This window comes from Hyaena hyaena, unplaced genomic scaffold (assembly GCF_003009895.1).
Source record: "Hyaena hyaena isolate Hyena2069 unplaced genomic scaffold, ASM300989v1 scaffold_1212, whole genome shotgun sequence".
Taxonomy (NCBI): domain Eukaryota; kingdom Metazoa; phylum Chordata; class Mammalia; order Carnivora; family Hyaenidae; genus Hyaena; species Hyaena hyaena.
This window is the reverse complement of record NW_024081849.1, coordinates 377,659-400,320: the sequence shown is the minus strand read 5'-3', so window position 1 is coordinate 400,320 and position 22,662 is coordinate 377,659. Positions and strand designations below refer to the sequence as shown.

The 22,662-nt window shown below is 42.1% G+C and overlaps 1 protein-coding gene and 1 non-coding gene across 3 annotated transcripts in view; both read left to right on the top strand.

Annotated features, from left to right (window-relative positions):
- Positions 1-18,675, top strand: part of LIFR (LIF receptor subunit alpha) — a 73,203-nt gene extending 54,528 nt beyond the window's left edge. For both annotated transcript variants that reach the window (XM_039222922.1, XM_039222921.1), the window contains exons 13-20: positions 2,463-2,676; positions 5,294-5,473; positions 8,169-8,270; positions 8,825-8,992; positions 12,832-12,993; positions 13,929-14,022; positions 16,121-16,199; positions 16,589-18,675. In XM_039222922.1, the coding sequence (XP_039078853.1) occupies positions 2,463-2,676; positions 5,294-5,473; positions 8,169-8,270; positions 8,825-8,992; positions 12,832-12,993; positions 13,929-14,022; positions 16,121-16,199; positions 16,589-17,212 (1,623 nt within the window). In that variant the 3' untranslated portion in view covers positions 17,213-18,675. The remainder of the gene's footprint in view (positions 1-2,462; positions 2,677-5,293; positions 5,474-8,168; positions 8,271-8,824; positions 8,993-12,831; positions 12,994-13,928; positions 14,023-16,120; positions 16,200-16,588) is intronic.
- Positions 187-382, top strand: LOC120224655. The gene has a single exon (XR_005526630.1). It is a non-coding gene; the product is annotated as a U2 spliceosomal RNA (small nuclear RNA).
- Positions 18,676-22,662: the final 3,987 nt, after the last annotated feature.

Genomic DNA, 22,662 nt, shown 5'->3' with positions numbered 1-22,662 from the left:
AGTACAGAGCTGGACACAAGGTTTAATCTCATGAACCGTGAGATCATGACCTGAGCTGAAATCAAGAGTTGGACGCTTAATCGACTAAGCCCCCACCCCTTACTCTTGATTAAAAATCCACTGGCTACTCAAGCAATTGTCTGTCACATTTCATGATAATACAGTAACAATGACACAGTCACTTCAGTGTATTCAGCCTTTCAGCTAAGATCAAGTGTAGTTTCTGTTCTTAACAGTTTAGTATCTAGTTATGTTCTCTATCTGGGAAGAATATATCACATGGATTTTTGGAATCAGAAGACAGAATAGGAGCTTGCGCTGTCTGTTCCACATGTCAGCCTGGTGCTGCAGAACCATTACTTCAAGTGTAGAGAAAACCTGTAATGTTCAAACTAGACAAATGCTTAACCAAATTTTAGTAATACTGAAGTGATTGTAACTTCGGTGACTAGGTTGATGGTTCTGCCATTTGCCAAGGAGCATATTTGGGTGGAAAATTGAGTTCTTTGGGGTTGAATTGGTAAATATGTTTTTAAAAATATGTGCCAGTGGGATATCCAAGTAGAGTCTAATAGGTGGTGATTTGATATAAGGCTCTGGAGTTCAGGGGAGACATTGGAGCTAAAGACACAGCTTTGAGTCACATATAACTGGGATCACTCGTAGAGCTTGCAGGGTGGAAATAGGCCAAGGAGAGACCCCAGGTGAAAACAGCATGTAAAGGACCAGCAAAGGAAGAGGATCCAGCAGTGGAGAGTGGGAAGGTTAGAGGGGCAGAAAGACCAGATAAAAATAATGTAGCAGAAGCCAAGGGAGGGGGGTCGGTGAAAGAGCGATAGCAGCCAGCATCACCCAGTGAAGCCCGCGGGCCTTAGGATGATAATGGGTTCAGTAGGACAGGCCCTTGGAGAGTCACTGGGCACCCGTTGTGGGGCAGCATTTTCAGCAGAGTATTAATACCAAGATCCATCTGGATCAGAGGCTCCCATGCAGTGTCCTATAAACTGGAGCAATAGTCTTGCAAAGCAGTTTAGCTCCATAAATAAAGAAGTTTGAATGTTTCCTTATACCCAGTAAGTCTACGTTGGAAATCCATATTAAAGAATTAATCCTAACTACGAAAAAGAAAAAAAAAGTGGCACCAGATATTATTTTAGTATTGTGAAAAGTTGGAAACTACTTAAATTTTATTTAAGTAATATTCAGTTCAACTAGTAAAAATACTACATAAAATATAAAGCCATTAAATAGTGTATATAATATGGACAAATATATTACAGAAAGGCAAAAAAGATAAATTGTATAGTATGATTAAAACAATGTTAACAAAAAATCTACATCTTAGTAAAACAACTTGAAGGAAAGAAATATCAAAATGTAAAGAGTATATTTAAGAGATGGGCATATGGGAACATTTTATAGTTTTTTTCCTTTTAATTTTTGTATAATTTCCTAACTTTCTGGTGATTAGCATATACTGCTTTGAAAAAATAATAAATATTTTTTTAAAACTATGATGCCATAGAGGTGTCTGGGTGGTTCAGTTAGTTAAGCATCCAACTGTGGCTCAGGTCATGATCTCACAGTTTGTGAGTTCAAGCAAGCCCCGCGTCAGGCTCTGTGCTGACAGCTCAGAGCCTGGATCCTGCTTCAGATTCTGTTGTCTCCCTCTCTGTGCCCCCCTCCCCAGCTTGCACTTTCTCTGTCACTCTCAAAAATGAACATTAAAAGAATTTTTTTTAGTTAGAAAAAAAACTGATCCCAAAAATTTTTTAAAGTTTTATTTATCTCTGTACACACACCCTGAGGTCAGGAGTCACGTGCTCTACTGACTGAGCCAGCCAGGCGCCCCTCACACCATAATTTTTTGTTTTGTTGGGTAAAGCAGTCATTCTTACTACTTTTTTTTGTTTCTAAAAAATGTGAAGCTAAGTGCTATTTTGTATGTATCTAATTTTTAAATTCCTGTGTGTTCATACTGCTTATGGTAACTCGTTTCCCTTCAGTATCACTTTCCTGATGTAACAGGTCTCATGCCTTTTAAACCCGTGGGTTTTTTTTTATTATTTTTTTAATGTTTTATTTATTTCTGGGAGAGAGTGAGAGACAGAGAGAGAGAGACAGTGTGAGCAGGGAAGGGTCAGAGAGAGAGGGAGACACAGAATCCGAAACAGGCTCCAGGCTCTGAGCTGGCAGTCAGCACAGAGCCCGACTCGGGGCTCGAACCCATGAACCCACGAACCATGAGATCATGACCTGAGCCAAAGTCAGATGCTTAACCAACTGAGCCACCCAACTGCCCCTAAACCCATGTTTTATACTATTAACAACTTCATCTGTCCCCATGTTACATTGTCATGATTAATGCAGTACTCTGTTTAGACTTGATGGATGGTCTTGCCTCATCATGTAGCCATTTTTTGCAGGTTTCTTGACAGAATTTATTTTTCTGTTTTTCATAGCCTTTACCCATTAACGAAGCTAATGGGAAAATCCTTTCCTATAATGTGTCATGTTCGCTAGATGAGGAAACACAGTCCCTTTCTGAGATCCCTGATCCTCAACACAAGGCAGAACTACAACTTGATAAAAACGACTACATCATCAGTGTGGTGGCAAAAAATTCTGTTGGTTCATCACCACCTTCTAAAATAGCTAGTATGGAAATTCCAAATGGTGAGTACTTAATGTAACACAGTACATAAGAACAGGAAATTAGAGTGAAGTATTTTGAAGGTGTTTGCTCTCATAATGGCAGCTTTCTTCTCCTATCCCCTGTTGCTGCTGGTACAAAAGGAGGAACAAACAGATTAATGGCCCTAATTTATTGAGAGAGAGCAGTCATTAGTGTTGACTCCAAACATCTACTGATGGATAAGATAATTACCCAGTTACTCTAGTGCATAATGTTGGAGAGTTATGGTCATAGGTTTCTCTTTGTAGGAAATGTTTCAACTACTTGTTCAAGTATAGTTTTCATTTATGTCTCCAAGATCATGAGAGCTGGTACTATATCAGCTAGGCTGTTTTACAAACTGTCAGCTGGGACAAATTTCTTATTTTAAGTGGCAACTTTGTTGGTAAGACATTCTTTATTATAATATTATAATACATATTATCAATATAAGCTTTATAACGTAACTGAGGCAATTTTGAAATTAACTTAGTAGCTTTTTTTTTTTAATTTATTTTTTGAGAGGGGGCAGAGAGAGGGGAAGAGAGAGAGTCCCAAGCAAGCTCCGCGTTGTTAGTACAGAGTCCGACATGGGGCACAATCTTGCAAACCATGAGATTGTGACCTGAGCCAAAATCAAGAGGATGCTTAACAGACTGAGCCACCCAGATGCCTCTGCCTTTCTTTAAATGTCATGGGTTCCCAGTGATGCGTCTATTCTTTGGCTGCCTTGAGAGTTTGGCTGACTTGGGAGTTTAAAAATTTTTTTAATGTTTTTATTTATTTCTGAGAGCAAGAGTGAGAGAGAGCATGAGCAGGGGAGGAGCAGAGAGAGAGGGTGACACAGAATCTGAAGCAGGCTCCAGGTTCTGAGCTGTCAGCACAGAGCCTGACGTGGGGCTCGAACCCACGAACCATGAGATCATGACCTGAGCTGAGGTCGGACACTCATCCGAGTGCGCCACCCAGGCGCCCCTAGACTTGGGAGTTTTAAACAGCCACCTCTGCCTCTTTCCCAGTTAACTCCTCATTGAGGTCATTCCCTATTCTCTCCCTCCCTTTGCTCTCCTGCCCCAATATGGGAGCTCCTGTCTATGACCACCCACTCATAAAGGAAGAAAAGCTGGTCCAGTGAGGGTCCTCTGAGTATCTTTTCAATTCTTGATTGAGTCAGTTTCTTACTGCTTGTAACTTAGCCTCTTTGGTTTGTTTCTGCCGACCCTAGGGGAATTAGGAAGGGCTAATGGGGAAGTACCATACAGTTCAGAGACACACGACACAGAGCCCAGGTAGTACACACCAGCAAGGACAGGTCTCCAGGTAGCACTGTGAGCACAAAAAGGAAAGGAAAGAGAGACACAGAGAGAGAAGAGAGGTGTGAACACCCATATGAAGACAGCCTTCTGATTTAGAGTCTATATTTTATTGCTTTGTAATGATAGGCAATAGCTCAGCTGTCTTTTAAGAACTATATTCCTGCGTTTTCCCTGTGTCCTTCAGAAGGGGGCAGTTTATGGAGCTAACAGTGGTCTAGCATCAGTACCCAGACAGTTAAGAAGAAATCATTGTTCCTTGAGGATTTCCGAAGGTGGAGGCCCTGGGCCTCAGCACAGGTTTACACGGTGGGGTTTTCATCACATTGAGCCCAAACATGTTATATCCAAAGTCTTCTGAATTCTAAGTCAAATTGTTGTCTTGTGTTAGGTAGTAATTGCCATGAGTGCAATTTTTTTTTCCAGAAAACCTTTCTTTGACTCTTTACTAAACCCTTGAATATAAATCAGTCACAGAAATTATGTCTCTTCTCCCATTACTGTGGGAAATTTCGGCCTAACCTATACAATCCTCACCCCCAACCTTGGGCCCCCCTTATCCCTGCACCAGGATCTGGTAGGATGGGGAAACAGAACCTCAGCACGGCCCCCTTCCCGCCATCCTCTGCACCTCACCCCTCCCTTTGTCCACACTGGTCGTTCTGTCCCACAGCTCTTGATCCCACTGCATCTCAGCAGACTCCCCATTCCTCACATCTTCTCCAGAAGCCCCTGCAGCCCCCCATGGGCCTGAAAGGAAGAGCAGGTCTGCTCTAATCCCTCGTTCACCACATGTTACTGCATTCCTGCTCTGTGTGTCTGGACCCGGGGCTGGGGTTGCCGGCACACCCCGCCGTCTGCTTGCACGGGGCTCACATCTGTTCTGTCCATCGTGGACAAGGAGAGGAGAGGTTGGGACTGCCCACTCGTGCTCTGCACCGGTCTCTGGCATGCCTGCGCCCGGCATTGCTGCACCCCCTCTAGTGCCCTCACACCCTCAGCCACAGCCCCTGACTCTGACCTTCACATCCCAGCCCCGCTGTGTCCCCGCCTATCCTGTGAAAGAGCCCCGCTCTTTCATTACTTTCTCCGGCCCCCGAGTTTACCTTTATTTACCAGTAATTACTACTCTGCAACAGAAATAACAGACAGCATTTCTAAACTTTGCTAGAGGTTTATCTAGTTTGAGCACTCTTTCAAAATTTCTCTACTGTGAAATAATTTTTCTAACTCCTGCTCATTTTCAAGAGATTTACTTATGTTACTGTTTTTAATACAAGTAAAATACTCTTCTTTCTTGTTGAAGATGATCTCAAAGTAGAGCAGGTGGTCGGAATGGGAAGTGGAATTCTCCTTACGTGGAATTACGATCCCAGTATGACTTGTGACTATGTTATTAAGTGGTGTAACTCCTCTCGGTCCGAGCCCTGCCTTATGGACTGGAAGAAAGTCCCTTCAAACAGCACTGAAGCTGTAATAGAATCTGGTAAGATGAACTCATGCCTCGTAATGAAAGTTCTTAAAATATATTTTTAAAGAGCAGTACATGGTGTGACTGAGTGTAATGAGTGACCACTTCGCCCCCTACCACCAGTGTGAGTTGGAGTGACTTTTCTGGAAAGTGCTTTGTAGCCATATGTGTGTGAAATGGTTCATATCTTTTGATCTAGAAATTACTTGTCTAAGAATAAATTCCAAGAAATAACCAGAGAGCGACATCAGCTTACATCTAAGAATGTTCGCCATGGTGCTATTTATAAACATAAAAATTGAAAAGCCAAACAGCAAACAGGAGAATGAATAAATTACAGTACATGTATAAAGTGCAGTGTCAGCACCAGAGACTGTGTCAAGTATGTAACACTGTGGAGACATGCTCCTGAGGACAGGAGACTGTGGACCCTTAGCAGTCTGGTCTCACTCACCATGTGCCCAGGGCGCAGGCCATGGGGGTAGGTAGGCAGAGCCAAGACCAAAGGACTGACAGCTGTCACTCCTGGTGTAGGACACGGGCATCAGTGGCAGGGGGCATGCGTGCCTGTTTGGGGGGACCGTTCCCAATGCCTGACTGTTGACAAGCTATGAGTTCTACAAGGTGAACTGCTTTAGATAGGTGTGGTCTCAAGTTCAGCCGTGAGGAGTGTGTGGTAACCTGCAGGCTAAGCCAGCCTTGTTCTTGGGAATTACAGCCCCTTTCCACTGTCCTTTCCACTCCCTTCCTTCTGAGTGGCTGGTGCATGTTTTGTGCCTCCACCCTCGGGAATTGTGGAACCTGTAGCTCGGTGGTGACGCTTCTCCAGGTCATTCCGCTGTCCTGGTTCTCCCTCATGAGGGCATGAGGCTCAGGAGATGAAAGCAGCTGCTGATGCTTCTCTCCCGGAGAACCAGTGCTACTTGCTTGCTTTTTCCACTGTCAAAAGGTGAACATGAGTCCCACCCACTAGATTACAACAAGTGGATTGAGATCATTTGCCAGGTCTCCTTGAAGTATGCGGTGGTTCCTTTTATCCTTTCTTAGAGCATACCTCTCTCATCAGAGTGTCCGGAGCATGCTGCCTCCTCTCCTGCGCCCTCCCTGCCCTTCCTTCCCCTCCCTCCCCTCCCCTCCCCTCCCCTCCTCTCCCCTCCCCTCCCATGGAGCTTCCTGAGCCTCCCATGGTCCTGGCAGATGCCACCGGGGTTCTCATCCCTCTTCTAGCCTTCTCACCTGGGCTTTGAGAATGACCGGGTGGACTGGGACAGGCTCGGTGGTGTAGAGAGGGATTTCCTTGGATAGAGTGTGACCTGGAGGGTGAGAAGGCCAGCCTCCCATGCCAAGGCAGGTGAGCAAAGGCCCTGCAGTGGTTGAGAGAATAAAGGCTCTAAGAAGTTAGGTGACTTGTCCCAGGATTCCAAAACTGGTTTGGGATAGCACCAGGATTCACAGTCAAAGCCATTACGAGCCTCAGGGACAGTACGTGGTCCTGTAGGGCTGCTGGGACAGTGCATGGCCACAGGACACACTTTTCTTGTCCCTTTCTCAACCCAGTCATCTACTCATAACCTGTGTATTTTATGACCTAAAAACATGTAGCCCCACTTGGTCTCTTTTTCTTCTTAAGGCAGCAGAACCCTATAGAATACTGATATACATTAAGTGTAACATAATGCTGGGTACATGCAGATTAAAATAACCTTGGGTACACCTGTCTCCAAAGAAAAATGTTACAGAATGATTGTAGAGGTTGACTGTCTCTTGAGCTTGTAGACCCACTGGTGTTCTGTGGGCACATAGCTGGAGAACCAGTGCTCTGACCACCCCAGAATTTCCCCCTGAGCAGTGTCATCTCCCTAGACCACCATGGTGGGTGAGCTCCTAATTGCCCTTTAAGGCCCTGTTCTGATGTCACTTCTTGGTGGCTTTTTGTGATATTCTTAAACTCATTGTAGGTGCCATAACCTGTGACAGGCCCCTGTAGTCTAGCACATCGTGTCATGGTTATTACCGCCATTCATCTGTCCTCCCACCGCACTGGTAGCCTTTCTAGCTCACGGGCTATACTGTGTCCACCTGTTCGCAGCATTTCTCATGTTGCATAATATCAAGGAGGTATTTAAAAAGGGGCTCTTTAAATTGAAGTTAAGATGCTTCTCTTGCATGTCTTGTGAACTTAATAACTTAGGGGCATTGAATGGTAATGCTATAAAGAGAAGGAGACTCTACGGCTCATTCCTTCCACCCTGCAGCATCAAGGGAGGGAGGAAATGTTAGTGTCTGCTTTTTGGAGCAAGGAGGGAGACAGAACACTGGCCACTGAAGGACTTTCCAGCGGCTTGATGTAGACCTGCGACTGGCTAGTCAACTGACCCTGGACCAGATCTGGGAAGAAGTCATCATTGCTTGATTTTAAGAAACAAATTGGAAGTTTGTTTGATCACTATTCTTGATCACTATTCTTTCCCTTCAAGGTCATGGCATGTTATGTATAATACTGTTCATTGCAACAGAGGGAATTTCATTTTTCTTCAGTCATTTTTCATTCTGAATATGAATTTTGAAAATATGAATGTATTTTTTAAATAAGAAAACGTGTTTAAAATTTGCTTTGGAAATTTCAGAATAACAACATAAATTTGATGTTTCTAAAATAGATGCTCATAGTAGTATGTACTTATGAAAGTTAATTGTGTTCATCTTGTAGATCAGTTTCGACCAGGTGTACGATACAATTTTTTTCTGTATGGGTGCAGAAATCAAGGCTATCAGTTACTACGTTCTGTAATTGGATACATAGAAGAATTGGGTAAGTTACATGGGTAAGTTTTCTTAAAGTTCAAGGTAACATGAGAAATTAGAAATCAACAATTGCTAGAGTGAATTCTATAAATAGACTGAATTGAGATATTTAACTGAAGGAATGGAAAATAATCTGTATGATTAATATAAAATTGTGATTACTACCTCTTCATTTCTTGAATGCTTATATTTCACAATTTTACTGTTGATAAAATCAGATCTTCATTTTGATGTCAAAAATACTTAATTTGCAGTTAAACATGTGTAAAAAAAACATTAACTTGAAGACTGTCCGTTGGAGTAGCCACCTACAGACTTGGCCCAGGGTGTCTTCCCTGGGTGTGTGTGTCCTGGGCTTCACCTTTGTGTGTCTAGTTATTAGTGCACAAACTTTATAGGAAAAATGCTTGTGATTGAATTTCTGAAAGTTGATGACCTAATAGAGAATAAAGTTCTGATTCCAAATTCAGTTATTTTTGAGGATAGAAATCTCATTAAATGTTGATGGCTTGCTCTGTATCAGTAAACTCTCCCTTAACCATCCACTTTCCCCTTTTCCAGCTCCAATTGTTGCACCAAATTTTACTGTTGAGGACACATCGGCAGATTCAATATTAGTAAGATGGGAAGATATTCCTGTGGAAGAGCTCAGAGGCTTTTTAAGAGGATATTTATTTTACTTTGAAAAAGGAGAGAGAGACACGTCTAAGATAAGGGGTTTGGAATCAGGTAAGTAAATTACAGCAAGAATAGTACTTGCTAGAAGTTCTCATTAACCCAAAAAAAAAAGAAAAAGAAGTGCTGTTGAGCAATTTAATACTGGTTTCCAAAACTATCTGAAAAATAGGTAAATGAAAATGTATGAATATGACAATTTTAGGATTTTAGGGTGTGATAAAAGACATGTACCCTCTTTCATTTAAATTATTTATTCTGCAGCCCTTGATAATAAGCCCCATAGGACGGGGAGACCATCTCTCATTAGTCTTGTATGATGCATAACATTGCATCTTACATAGCACCTGTAAATATAATATTGGAAGAGAAAAACTCAGGAACCCAAAGCAGGGCTCTGTAGCCACTGCTGTTCTCTGACAAAGAGCCATCCGCACAGTTCGCCAGGGCCTTAATGAGCCGGCCAGCTTAATTGACTTGATTGGGGACGTGTGTGTCCATTAGATCCTAAAAAGTACAGTCAATCCTCGACAGTTGGTAAGCGTGTGTCCAAATACCTTAGAGAATTTTCAAATTTACAAATACAGAGATGTTTATGCAGACCTCTGGCTTCTCCCTAAATTATATTTCTGTTGGGAGTCAGATGATTCGTGTTCATAGCCACATAACACAAGCGTCTCATCTTTCCAATTGGAGAGCTTTCATTTCCCTTAATGACCTCTCCTCAGAAAGAAACCATTTTAATTATTTAATGCCTGTCCAGCAAGTAGAGAACAACAGTGCCACATGGAGATGCTGACCAGGCACTAGCTAAGTCACTTCCCAGGGCAGCTGCATTCTGTGGGCACCTCCCCCACATCACCGAGGTCCTCATTTCCTGACCCTTCCATTGCCTGTGAATGAGAAAAATCCTAAATACAAAGTTCTGCAAACATCCAGAGTCTAGTGAAATTTTTCTCAAATGCTCGGAAATGTTGCACTTGGATCAGTTAAAATTCTAGCATAAGGACTTCCATTTAGAGATGGTGGATTAGTCACTAAAGGAAGAAAAGAAGGCATAAAGCCACAAACCCAAAGAGAACTGGACAAGCAAGAGTGCACCACGTGGGTGTTTTGGAGCCGATGGGCGTGGGCACGTGGCCTAGGGAAGTGGAGCTCCGCGAAACCCAGCTGTTCGTTCAGGCTTCAGCGATAAAGAATTTGACTCCTTAGGTGGGGCCAGGACCGGAGGCGGATGGTTAGGGTGGATATGGGCTGAGCAGTGAGGGTAACTCCTGAAAGTCTGCGAGAAGCAATTAGATCCCCCAGGTCCTCCACAGACTTCATGTAGTGAGCATGAGTGCTCCCTCCTCTGCCTAAAGCCAAGGAGTTTGTTCTTTGGAGAGACTGAGCCAGAGAGCCTCCAGCGAGGGGACGTGACCAGAGAGCCTCCAGCGAGGGGACGTGACCAGAGAGCCTCCAGCGAGGGGACGTGACCAGAGAGCCTCCAGCGAGGGGGACGTGACCAGAGAGCCTCCAGCGAGGGGACCTGACCAGAGAGCCTCCAGCGAGGGGACGTGACCAGAGAGCCTCCAGCGAGGGGGACGTGACCAGAGAGCCTCCAGCAAGGGGACATGACAGGAAGCAGTGTGACCCTCCCTTCCCCTCCTGGCTCTGATGGGAAGCTGGTAGGACATCGGGACATCATCAGCGAGGCCTGCTTCCTTGGATGAGATTAGAGCATCTTTCTTTGGATGAAGTAAATGCTTACTGAGGAAAGACACAAAAGGTGCTGGTACTGGGGGGCTGTCCCAGTGAAAGGCTGGAAATTGACCTGGCCATTCCCCACCAGTGGCAAGCGATGCCCACCATCTAGTAAGTGCCACCAGTTCACAGTGACCTTCCAGAGGCTCACTCTTCACCTCTTCACCATGACCAGCAGCCAGGGATCACCAGACAGTTGAGGAAGATTCTAACATGAGGACCAGAAGAAATGAGAGGAAACAGATTCAATGTAGGGAAACAAATTTACATAGTTGAGATATGCTGTATCTATTGAAAAGACATGATGTTCTAAAAAGGAACAATCAGAAGATAGGTAAGGGTTCATCAAAATTAAAAATGTGATCGAAGAAAATTTGAAAGAATTAAATAGAAGATAGAGAAATTAAACGGAAAATAGAGAAATTCTTCCCCAAGTTAGATGAATGCAGAAGAGAAAACTTGGAGTAAAAAGATTAGGAAGTTAGAGCATCAGAGGCCTGCACTGTCATGCTTTTTAGGGTGGTGTTCTCTCAAGAGAGAAGAGGGAAATAGAAGGAAATTACCAAAGAAAGAGTATAACACCATTCATTCCCAGAACTGAAAGACCAGGATACATAGAGTAAAAGCACCCGTTAAGTACACAGATAAATAGAAAAAACAAATCTACACCAAGGTAGGTCGTCAACAATTTCCAAAGCACCTGGTAGATAAAGAACAAGTCCTAGAAACAGAGAAAAGTAGCTTACGTGCAAGGCATCAGTAAATGAGAGCGGCCTCAGATTTCTCAACAATATGCCAGATGCCAGCAGACAGCACAGCTATGTCTTCAAGTTACTGAGTGAAAAATTTTCAACTTAGAGGTCTGTACTCTCAGTCTTCCAGCCAGTGTGAGAGGAGAATGAAGGCATTTTCAGACCTGGAGAGCTGCAGATCTTTCCTTCTCCGTCCCTCCTTCTAGGGGCTCTAGAAGAACCCGTCAGTCCAGGGGGATGGGAGCTAGGAAAGCCTCAGGTCCAGAGCAGACACCCTGGGGAGGGGGCCCAGGGGGACATAGGCAGGAGTTGGGGGAGGCTGGTCATGGCACCGGGGTTTTGTTGTGTTGGGCCATGTGAACAATTGTGTTGAATATCCACAGGAGGATACGGGAAGAATTAGGAATAGTTACGCTAAGCAAATGAGGAAAAAAACACTGTTATAACGACAGTTAAACAAGAAAGGGAACTTGGGCAGACCAAGCAACATATCTTAACAGGAATTCACGTTTCTGTGATCACAGTGACAGAAACAGTGGGTTTCCCAGACCTTTCCGTGTGTCTGTGTGAATGACGTGGGATGAGGAGGAAGTGGTGCGGAGAATACCAGAGCTTCACCTTCTTTGTAGGACATGAGTATGGAATATCTACATCAAATTTATAAATCAAAACCAAATCATATTTTTAAATCAAAGCTCTACCAGTCTGAGTTGTTTTCAGAATACGGCAGTAAATCCCCAAGGAAGCAGATTGTGTGGTGATGGTAGCTGGCAGGGGAAAGTTCTGGTAGGGAGCTGCTACTTGTTATTGTTAGCCATTTAGTACAGCTCAGGTTTTCAAACTGTTGTCTTCCAGTATTTTGATTAAAACTTCAAAATAACGGTTTAAACAATTCTTCATACTTCTTTTGAAATGATTCAAGGCTTCCCCACTAGTGGCTCATCCGGGAACCTGGTGTGCCGCCACTTCCCCTGGGTGGTTTGGAGCAAGCGCTCTAGTGAGGTAGGCTCGTCTCCCTCGAGCCTCTCTCTCAGCTCAGGCAGGACCAGCCTCAGGCACAGTGTCGGCCTCCCCAGCAGGTTGTGGTTGTGGTGCGTTTTCATGCCCTTAGGAAGAGAAGGGACTTTCCTTGTGTGTCTGCTATCCTCTGGGATTATCCTAGAGAATGTATGGAAACTTCACTTCCATGGTTAGAGAAACTCAAGCTCAGAGTGGTTTACGTAGTAGGTCCTGATCACATGGCTACTGTGGTGGGACTTAGCTGATTCCACCTGCCTTGGCCCTGCCAGTCACCAGCAACCAGTCACTTGAAAGGGATGTGGGTAGAACAAGAGTTGAATAACCAGGTGTTTAAAATGGTGTAGACATCAGTAATAATACTCTTCACTTTACAAATAGGTCGTTCGGACATAAAGGTTAAGAATATTACCGACCTCTCCCAGAAGACGCTGAGAATTGCTGATCTTCAGGGTAAAACGAGTTACCATCTGGTCCTGCGAGCCTATACAGATGGTGGGATGGGCCCAGAGAAGAGCATGTTCGTGGTGACAAAGGAAAATTGTAAGTTAATAACTGCTGTTGAGATGCTTTCCATACTTAAACGCATAATGTACTGGCAAGTTTTGTTGATGTGGGAACCCTTTTTTAAAAACTTTCATGTGTTGTTGCACATTTATAGTGGGTAGCCAGTAGCGTTCAAAGGCCACGGGGATGACTTCACATTTATTCTTGTCACTTATCTGGAGCCATTTCCTAGTGAGAACCTAAGAAATTAAGGAATTAAGGATACATCTGAAGTGTGGAGTTCTGAATTCATGTTGAATTCAGATAATGGTGACCTACTTTATCATTTTTTGCCCTAACTATTCTAAATGTGAGTTTTAACATATCCAGAGAAGGGTGAAAGAAATATCCTTTAAAAAAAAAAGTGGGGGGTGGGAAGCCCAGCCTTCACAGATGTGAGATAGAGAGGAAGGAAGATGGGCTTGACCGTCCACAGTGAAGAACTCGAGTTGGGACATGGCGTGTTCTCTGGCCCCGAGGCGGACTTCACACGCACTCCTACTAAAGCACCATGAGGATATAGTTCTCAGCCAGGGGTGATTTTTGCCTCCTGTGGGACACTTGGCAATATCTGGTGACATTTTTGGATCTCAGAACTGTGGGGTGCTACTGGGATCTTGTGGGTGAAAGAAAGCCCAGGGATTCTGTGGAACTTTCTAGAGCATGTACAACAGCCTCCTCACCCCACACACAGAGAAGAAGAATCTGGTCTAACATGTCAGTAGCACTCAGCTCTGCTCTAAAGAGTTTAAGTGTTAGTGTAAAAATTATTAAAATGCCTGAGGATCATATTTTGGTAGTTTCAGCTCCGTTGTCCCTAAAGCAGTGGATTTTTTTCCCTTTTAATCCAACTTAAATATCTTCTGATAGGAATTGATTCTATATTTCATGCTAAAAATAGTGATTTGAATATATCCACTATTCTCTTTCAGCTGTGGGATTAATTATTGCCATTCTCATCCCAGTGGCAGTGGCTGTCATTGTGGGAGTGGTGACGAGCATTCTTTGCTATCGGAAGCGAGAATGGTAATGGTACCTGCATGTGCCCTTGCTGTTGTGTTCTTAAGAGCATGATTATTGAGTTTATGTATTAACAGAGAAGTACTTGCCTGAAACTAGTCAATAAAACATGTTGGTTCAGTCAGAATTAACGTTGGATTTAATAGTAAACAAGAACATGGCATGTTATTTAAAAGTTTTTATTTTTATTTTTTTTAATGTTTTATTTACTTCTGAGAGAGAGAGAGAGAGAGAGCATGAGCAGGGAAGGGTCAGAGAGGGAGATATAGAATGGGTCAGAGAGGGAGATACAGAATCTGAAACAGGCTCCAGGCTCTGAGCTAGCTGTCAGCACAGAGCCCGACATGGGGCTCAAACCCACGAACTGTGAGATCATGACCTGAGCCGAAGTCGGGCGCTTAACCAAATGAGCCACCCAGGCGCCCCTAAAAGTTTTTAAATTAATCAAATAAAAGGTAAATTTTTTCCTTCTATATTTACTAATAGTTTAAAGTAACAGCAGATATACTAAAAAATATTTACAGGCATAAATAGGGCAATAGCTATATCCAAGATTAATAATTAGGATCATTTGTCCTGATGACCTATTTAGAAAATACTATCACTTACTCATTTATTCAACAAATATGAATGACCTCTTCCATGCAAATTGTGATATAGCGGTGAACTAAATAAGCGTGATCCTTATAGACTTCTGGCATAGTAGGGAAAGGTGGACATTAAACCCATAATCATCCAGTAAATACATGCTTATTAAGTATGAGTGGGTGCTAGGGTCACTGGGCGCCATGGGGGAATAACAGGAAACACATCACTAGAGATGGCCAGCAAAGGTTTCCCTACAAGAGTTCCATTTGAGTGGAATCCCAAAGGTTAAGGGCAGGAGAGAATGTTCCAGGGAGAGAGAATAGCTCCTGTGGGGGCCCAGACATTGGAGAGCTTGGTCATCTGAAGAAAGTGAGAGCAACTCTGTATCTGAGTGAAGCTGGAGAGGCAGGAGGTGAGGTGAGGTGGTGAGCTGGGACCCAGTGTGAGAGAGTACCTCACAGTCAACTGGCAGGCACTGTCCGGGGCTGGGCATGGGACAGATGGCTGTGTTCACGCGTAGACAGCCCTCATTGGCGTTAAAAATGCCATCATTCATGACAAAGAATAGAATGTATTTTAATAATCCTGGCTTATAAGTTAATATAGTAATAGTTTTGAACTATAAAATATCCTGTTTTGGTAACTGTATTTTTATTACCAAAAATCACATTTTAAAAATGATTAAAATAATTTTTTAATGTTTCTTTATTTTTGAGAGGGAGAGAGTGTGTGAGTGGGTGAAGTGTAGAGAGAGAAGTAGACACAGACTCCGAAGCAGGCTCCAGGCTTCAAGCCGTCCACACAGAGCCCAGTGTAGGACTTGAACCCACGACCTGCAAGATCATGACCTGAGCCAAAGTCAGATGCCCAACTGACTGAGCCACCCAGGCACCCCTTAAAAATGATTTTAATACAAAAGATAATATGAGAGAGTTTAGAATCTAGAGCACTCCAGACTTAACAAAGTTGTTTTGTGTTTTCCTCAGAAATTTCAAATACTAAACTTACTTTTAACAGCTATAAATATGAAATGGCAATGAGCAAATACCCTTTTTGTTTGCAGTTAGTTTTTGCTCAACATTAATAGCCTTCTCCCCTACTAGTCCAGAACCTGTCAGGAGCAGTAGAGAACTGCATAATGCAGATATGTTCCCACAGTAATGGACCCTGCTTAATCCGGTTTGCACTGTGGACGTTAGACCGGAGGAACAGTTTCTCTGTTTTACTTTTGCCTTGAGAGCACAGTCACCATCTCAATTCATTGCTTCCCATTTTCATAAGATACTGTCGTTCTAGAAATAGAAATACTGCATGTCATGTTCACATGGGAACCTCTTAGTGCATTGTACAGAAAGTTTCATGAATGATCACACTGAAAAGGATCTTGCATTTTTATCTCAGACATTCATTAAAGCATCAAATGAAATGTCCAAGAAAACCCAGTGATTTACTAACTTATTTGTTGTCTAATTGATAATCTCAGTTATTAAATGTACTTAATCGTCTTTATTTAAAGGATTAAAGAAACCTTCTACCCTGACATTCCAAATCCAGAAAATTGTAAAGCTTTACAGTTTCAGAAGAGTGTCTGTGAGGTAATCCTTTATTTTCTTACATTTCTCTTTGAAGTACTGGCCTCCTTTTTTCAGTCTTTTGTGAAAAGCTTTTAATATGCAAATATCATCCAAAGTAAAATGTATCCAGCAAAGAGCAGTGCTTTAACATCTGCTGAACTTCTAAAAATTATCAATTTTAACTTGTTTTTACCATGCTCTTTTTTCCGTTGCTATTAATAACAAGGACTATACTGATATGCAAAAAAAATAACTTCGTTCTAGCATGCACTACAGAATAGTAGAGACAAATTTTTATAAATAGCCGTGGAAAAAATACATACAATAATGTCCCTTTTTGTGGCATTTGGGGCATGGTGGCCGCTTTTAAAAGCGCTGTTCTTAATCATTGTTTCATGATTTATTTCTAGGGAAACAGCGCTCTCAAAACATTGGAAATGAATCCTTGCACCCCAAATAATGTTGAGGTTCTGGAAACTCGATCAGCAGTTCCTAAAATAGAAGATACAGAAATGATTTCCCCCACAGCTGAGCGCCCGGAAGAGAGCTCTGATGCGGAACCCGAGAACCATGTGGTCGTGGCCTATTGTCCACCAGTCATCGAGGAAGAGATTCCAAACCCAGGAGTGGATGAAGCCGGGGGCACCTCACAAGTCATTTACATCGATGTCCAGTCTATGTATCAGCCTCAGGCAAAGACAGAGGAAGAACAAGAAAGCGACCCTGTAGGGGGGGCCGGCTATAAGCCACAAATGCACCTCCCCGTCACTTCTACTGTAGAAGACCTAGCTGCAGACGATGACTTAGACAAAACTGCAGGTTACAGACCTCAGGCAAATGTAAATACTTGGACCTTAGTATCTCCAGACTCTCCCAGATCCACAGACAGCAACAGTGAAATTGTCTCTTTTGGAAGTCCCTGCTCCATTAACTCCCGACAGTTTTTGATCCCTCCTAAAGATGAAGACTCTCCGAAATCGAATGGAGGAGGGTGGTCCTTTACAAACTTCTTCCAGAACAAACCGAACGACTAACGGTGTCACTCTATCACTTCAGTCTGCCATCTCAGTACGCTCTCACTGCTGGCGTTGCCGTGCCAGCACTGGGCATCTCGGAGGGATCCTGTGAAGTATTGCTAGCAAGGTGGACCTCACGGCACAAGTCACACTCAAAGTGTTAATGTGCTTCTAACATAATCTCACAGCCCAAGTAGAGTAACTCAGAAATTCAGACCATGCAACTCAAGTTTTGGAGCTATCTGTGATTAGAGCCAAATGATTCTCCCGTGCCCCACCTTCGGGAAGCACTCCTCTGCCAATCCTGTCTAGTCCCATTCATGCCAAACAGATCCCACAACCACGTGTTCTGTTCTGTTCATGGTTTTCTCACATGGATACTTTGTGGAATTGCAAGCAGATTTACAGGCACAGGAGAAAAATGTCAAAGTAACAGACGATGTTTATTTGCCTGACACTTGCTCCATTCTAGATGAAAACCAAGCACAGATTTTGAAACTTTTAACATTATTCTCCTCCAGCCACAGGATTTACAAAAGATTAAAAGAAGTTTTAATGTAGCAGCAGCTACTTAGTGTTTTGTTTGATAAAGTATACTGATTCCCATGCCTACTGTATAATGGTTATCAAACAGTTTTCTCAGGGGTACAAACGTTGAAAATGAGCGTGACACTGACCAGCCCAAATCAGAATTGTGTTCTCTTGCTTTGGGAGGTTTTACAAACCTGTCCCTCACTTTGTAGCTTGCATGCTAACTTCCCTTATTGCAGTTGGTTGCCCTAATATTTAAAACTGAAATCTAAGACTCTAGATCTAAGTTTTTTAAAACATGTGGGGTTTTTTTGTTTTTTTGTGTGTTTTTTGGCATGTGACGCAGTGTCAGTTTTATAAACGTGTGCAAATTCAATATTATTGATAAACATAGAATTCCAGTGAGTTGCTATTTGAGGTGATGACTGAGCAGTCTCGCTGCATTAGCTATGTGTGCAGCCCTAAGTGGTTTCAGTGCCTCCTGAGAAGACCGTGCCAGGGAGCCCCCCCGCACCCAGGCAGTGATGACCTTCGACACCTCGTAGCGAATGTTCTTCCTGATCAGGCATTTTGGCAAGTTCTTCCTCTGAAATGATCATGAGTTCAGACTTTATATAAAACTAAAAAGCTAATGCTTCCTATAGGAACAGTTACTCAAGGGCTGTTTTCTATGAACTGTCACAAAGTCCGTTTGAGTCCGCAGACATGCCTGTATTAAGGGTACAGCATTTTCTTTGTGAGCTGCCCGTGATCGCGTGTCTTCACAGCATCCTCTGCCCATGTCTGGTCTTCATAGGTGAGGTCTAGGATGAATGTGGTCACAATGAAAAACTCAAAAGTGTATTTTCTATTTCCGCTACCCCCACGTTGTCTGTATATTTTGTCTTTTGATAGTTATGGCAAAGTACCTGAAAAATGGAAATATCTGAATACATCAAAATGTGCCTGTTTTTTTCTTTTTTTTTTTTTAATCATCTGAAGTTCTGTGATGTATTTACATATAATGGCTCATTTACCTTTTTTTCCTAGCTTCTAATGTTTCTTTTATAAGAACTATGTCATGGAGAAAAACCACAGGGTGACGAGCAAAATCCATTTGAGTACTCTAGGAATCCTCGTTTTAATTACTAGAATTTGGCTAAATTCTTGAGCTTCATTATTATATGGACACGTGGGATGAACTAGAACTAATGATATACACACACAGTATATTAAAATCATGTAATAGCTCCTTGGGATTTTCAACAATGAAAAATATACCAAACGAGAGCCATCCCTAACAGTTGGCTCTTCTTTATCTGCTTAGTCTCCTTTCCTTAGCTTGCATCCCAGACACTCAGGCCCAGGGCTGCCTTCATTCCTTGCTGGAGCTGGTCATTACCAAACCCCTCCTGCCCCCAACTCATGCCTCATTCCCCACTGAAACCGATGGATCCTGTACTTCATCTCCTTATGAGAGCAAGTGTTGGCTACGGTCTAAGTGTTTTGGTCTGAACTATACCACACTGAGAATGGGAGAAGAAAGGCCAGCAGACATTGTTTGATCTCAGTCGTCAGTATATATGCATTATGCATAGCAGCTGTGGCCATGTGGAGCCAGTGCCCTTTCCAGCCTATATAGCGACTCATTTGTTCAGCTAACAGTGAATATCACTGGGCTCTTGAGTCGTTGCACCTTGTCCAAGACTGCAGTGCTTTTCCTGCATGAAAAAGGTTCAGAGAGCTGCTCGGCTCTCCCCTGCCTACAGAGTTCCCTACACAGTGGCCGCTAGGTTAATGGGAACCAGAGGAACACTGTTAGTCTGGGCAGACTCCTGATAACCTGCTGTGTGCTTAAAAGTATGTGGTTCAGGTCTCAGGCCAAAACAGCTTCCTTGCCCTTCCCCACTAAATGGAAGACAGCCAGACCCACTATGCAAATCCAGTTATTATCTCCCACCCACCCCCACATCCCCAACCTGGGCATATAGAGGTGGCCTCGACACAGGGAGAGGAAAAGGAGGGGTGGAGAGAGAAGATGCCCTTTGTCACATACCCAGTTGTTTGTGGCACTGGAGACCTGGTAAATGTGCATTGTCTGTCAATGCCAGGACCATGCTCAGGTGTGAAAAGCAATCTCGTAGGAGTCCTGCTTTGTCCGGTCATGGTAGCTCATCTCCCTGGGGGAGGGGAGACTAGAGGTGTTCCCTGCAGCCCTTCCTGACTGGGGAAATAATTGGGAAATCCCTCTTTCCTCAGCTAAGACCTAGTCATTGCTTAGAACATTCTAAATAATCTGAACTACGATTATGCCCCACCGTGTCTTGTCTAATAGTACTGCACATTTGGATACGTTTTCACATCTCTTATAAGCCAGTTCACTTGTAAGCCAATTTCAGATCAAGCTTCCCTTGTGAGAAATGGAGATTCTGGTGGTCTTTATGACTGCCTTTCTCTTGTGAGTGCCCTCCTAAATGATATTTAGTATAAAAATATTCTTAGAAGACTTAGCTAGCATTTTGATGTTAGAGCTTGTACATTATGTACTGCATGGATTAATCTCCATATACAGTTGAAGTCATCAATGTATTGAACCCGTAGAAGCCTGAATTTGAGATTGTGGCCCTGGGCATCTGCATAATTGTGTGCTTATGTGCTTAAGCGATAGAGGTGCTCTGTTCCTGCAGCTGAGACTTAGAAGCAGCCATTCATGGAAAAACCTAAGGGCGGAAGTTTCAGCCTCATTTTCCATACCAGCATTACTCTCACGGCTCGTGGATCTGAAGATCTGCATTTAGACATCTAGTACTTTTGCACTCTCAGAAACTGTGGTAAAAGTCATGCCGTTACAACTTTATGCAACTTCTATTCTTGCTGGAAATTATTAGTCCTGTAATTCTTAACTATCTTCATATTGTCCATGTGTAAAGAACATTACAGTCCTTTCTGTCTTTGAATAATTAGATGTGGATTAGTAAAGGAGACTAGGGACTGTTTTCTTCCAAAAAGAATTCGAAATCAGTTTTATGGTATTTTGAAATTAAAGTACTTCCTAACATGCAAAATGCAGAAAATGTTATCTCAAATTTTTCTGCTCAGGCACATAATCTGATAAGACATTTTTTTTCTGTTGACGCTAAAGTAATTTTTAATGTTTTCTGTTTTGAACCATTTAAAAATTTGCATCTTTTATAAAATGCCTTTTAAGATTTCTTATCTAAAGTTAAGCATCTCAAAAGTCAAATGTGAGATCATTAGCTCATTACACAGACTAGGTACATAGGGGGAGTTCAGTGAGTCATTGTGTATTGAGTCTCATTCCAGAATGTGCAGATTAAACAGTTTTCCTGAAGGGTAGGATATATCTAGATCTAGCTTGGGTTGATCTAAGACTATCAGCTGAAAGATTCAAATCTACTCGAGAAGTAGCTCCAGTTTCAGTGAAAACTTGGGAAAGCCTCCTGCAAAAGGGCCACTAGATATTATATTCCTCCCTCATTATGAGTAGTCATAGTGTCTTTTTATTTGATGGCTACCAAACGGACCCGGTTGTACCAACCAGCATGTGTTCAGCAAACCAACACTACACTGATGTGTGAGCTTCACTGACTCATGTAAGCATTCATTCATTGTCTGGATAAACTACTTTTTCAAAGCATTTACTTTAAACTGGTATTTCCCGCTGAACTGAAATTCCATGGTACCCTGCCCATCCATCTTTTTATATCCAGAAGGAAGTTTTTCACAGAAGCAAATGATTTTCTAAACTTACTGTAAATGCATCTTTTAGATATGACCTCAGAATATCATTGGAAAGCCCTTGCTTTAAATTTGCTCTATTTTTGTCTTCATGGACTACATACCAGGGCTATTAATATTTAAACATCTTATTTCAATAGAGTTGTGAGATTTTTATTTCTTTTCAATTTGAGCTTTTGTCTTAACTATTACGCAATCATATTCATGCCAGTTATAATACAGTGAGCTATTTTTTATGTCTGTATGGAGGATTAAGAAGAACATTCAGTTGATTGATATGTCAGGCTTTATTTATCATGTATGGTAAAATTCCAGAGGATGTGATTTGATCTAGAATATATCCAAATTCTTATGATCATGATACTGAGTTCTGGTAGGTTTCTGTTGTTTTTAACCATAAGTAGTGCTTGTTTCTCCCTACATTAAGAGTGTTAATATTTTGGATTATAAATGTCTAAGTAATAGAATTTACCTATACAAGACATAACTGCAGCATTTTCATGGAAATTAAAAGCCGTGTTTTAAGAGAGAAAACTTCTGAATTTTTTTTATGTGCAAGTGCCTAGCTGAAGAACCATAGAAACTATAAATTCAAAATCTCTTAAATAAAGAAGCTATAACTGATTGAATATTAACCAAACACAAAGCAGCAGTAATATAGTAGTTTTTGATTGCTATAACTACGAGATGTGAATGGGGGAAATTAATATTTAATTGATAAGGAAATTAATTTGTATTACATATAATCTTCTGAGATTGCCTTTGCAGTAGCCAATCAGAATTTTTAAAAAGCCCTAATAACTAACAACATAGACCTTATGCTGTCCTTAAGTCAAAAATAGTTTGTCTACCTGGTTGAATGGTTTATTTAAATGTATTGAAGTTCCTCACACATTTAAAATGTACTTCCCTTCATAATTATTCCATTTTAAAAAGGGGTAACTTTCAATTTCTGAACTTATTATTTCTCCTAAGCATTCCATTATATGAGATCAGAAGATTTCTAGGTGGTAATACAATTTTCATTGAAACATGGACAAGTTAACTGTTAGATTTAGCATTAGTATTTTTGTAATTGAGCATAGAAAACAATAGTAAATAATGATTTTCATAAAACATTTTTCAAATATTCTGCCCTCAATTTGATTCCAAAACTTTTTGGATATTTATGGTATACTCATCTTAATTTTTCCCTTCCA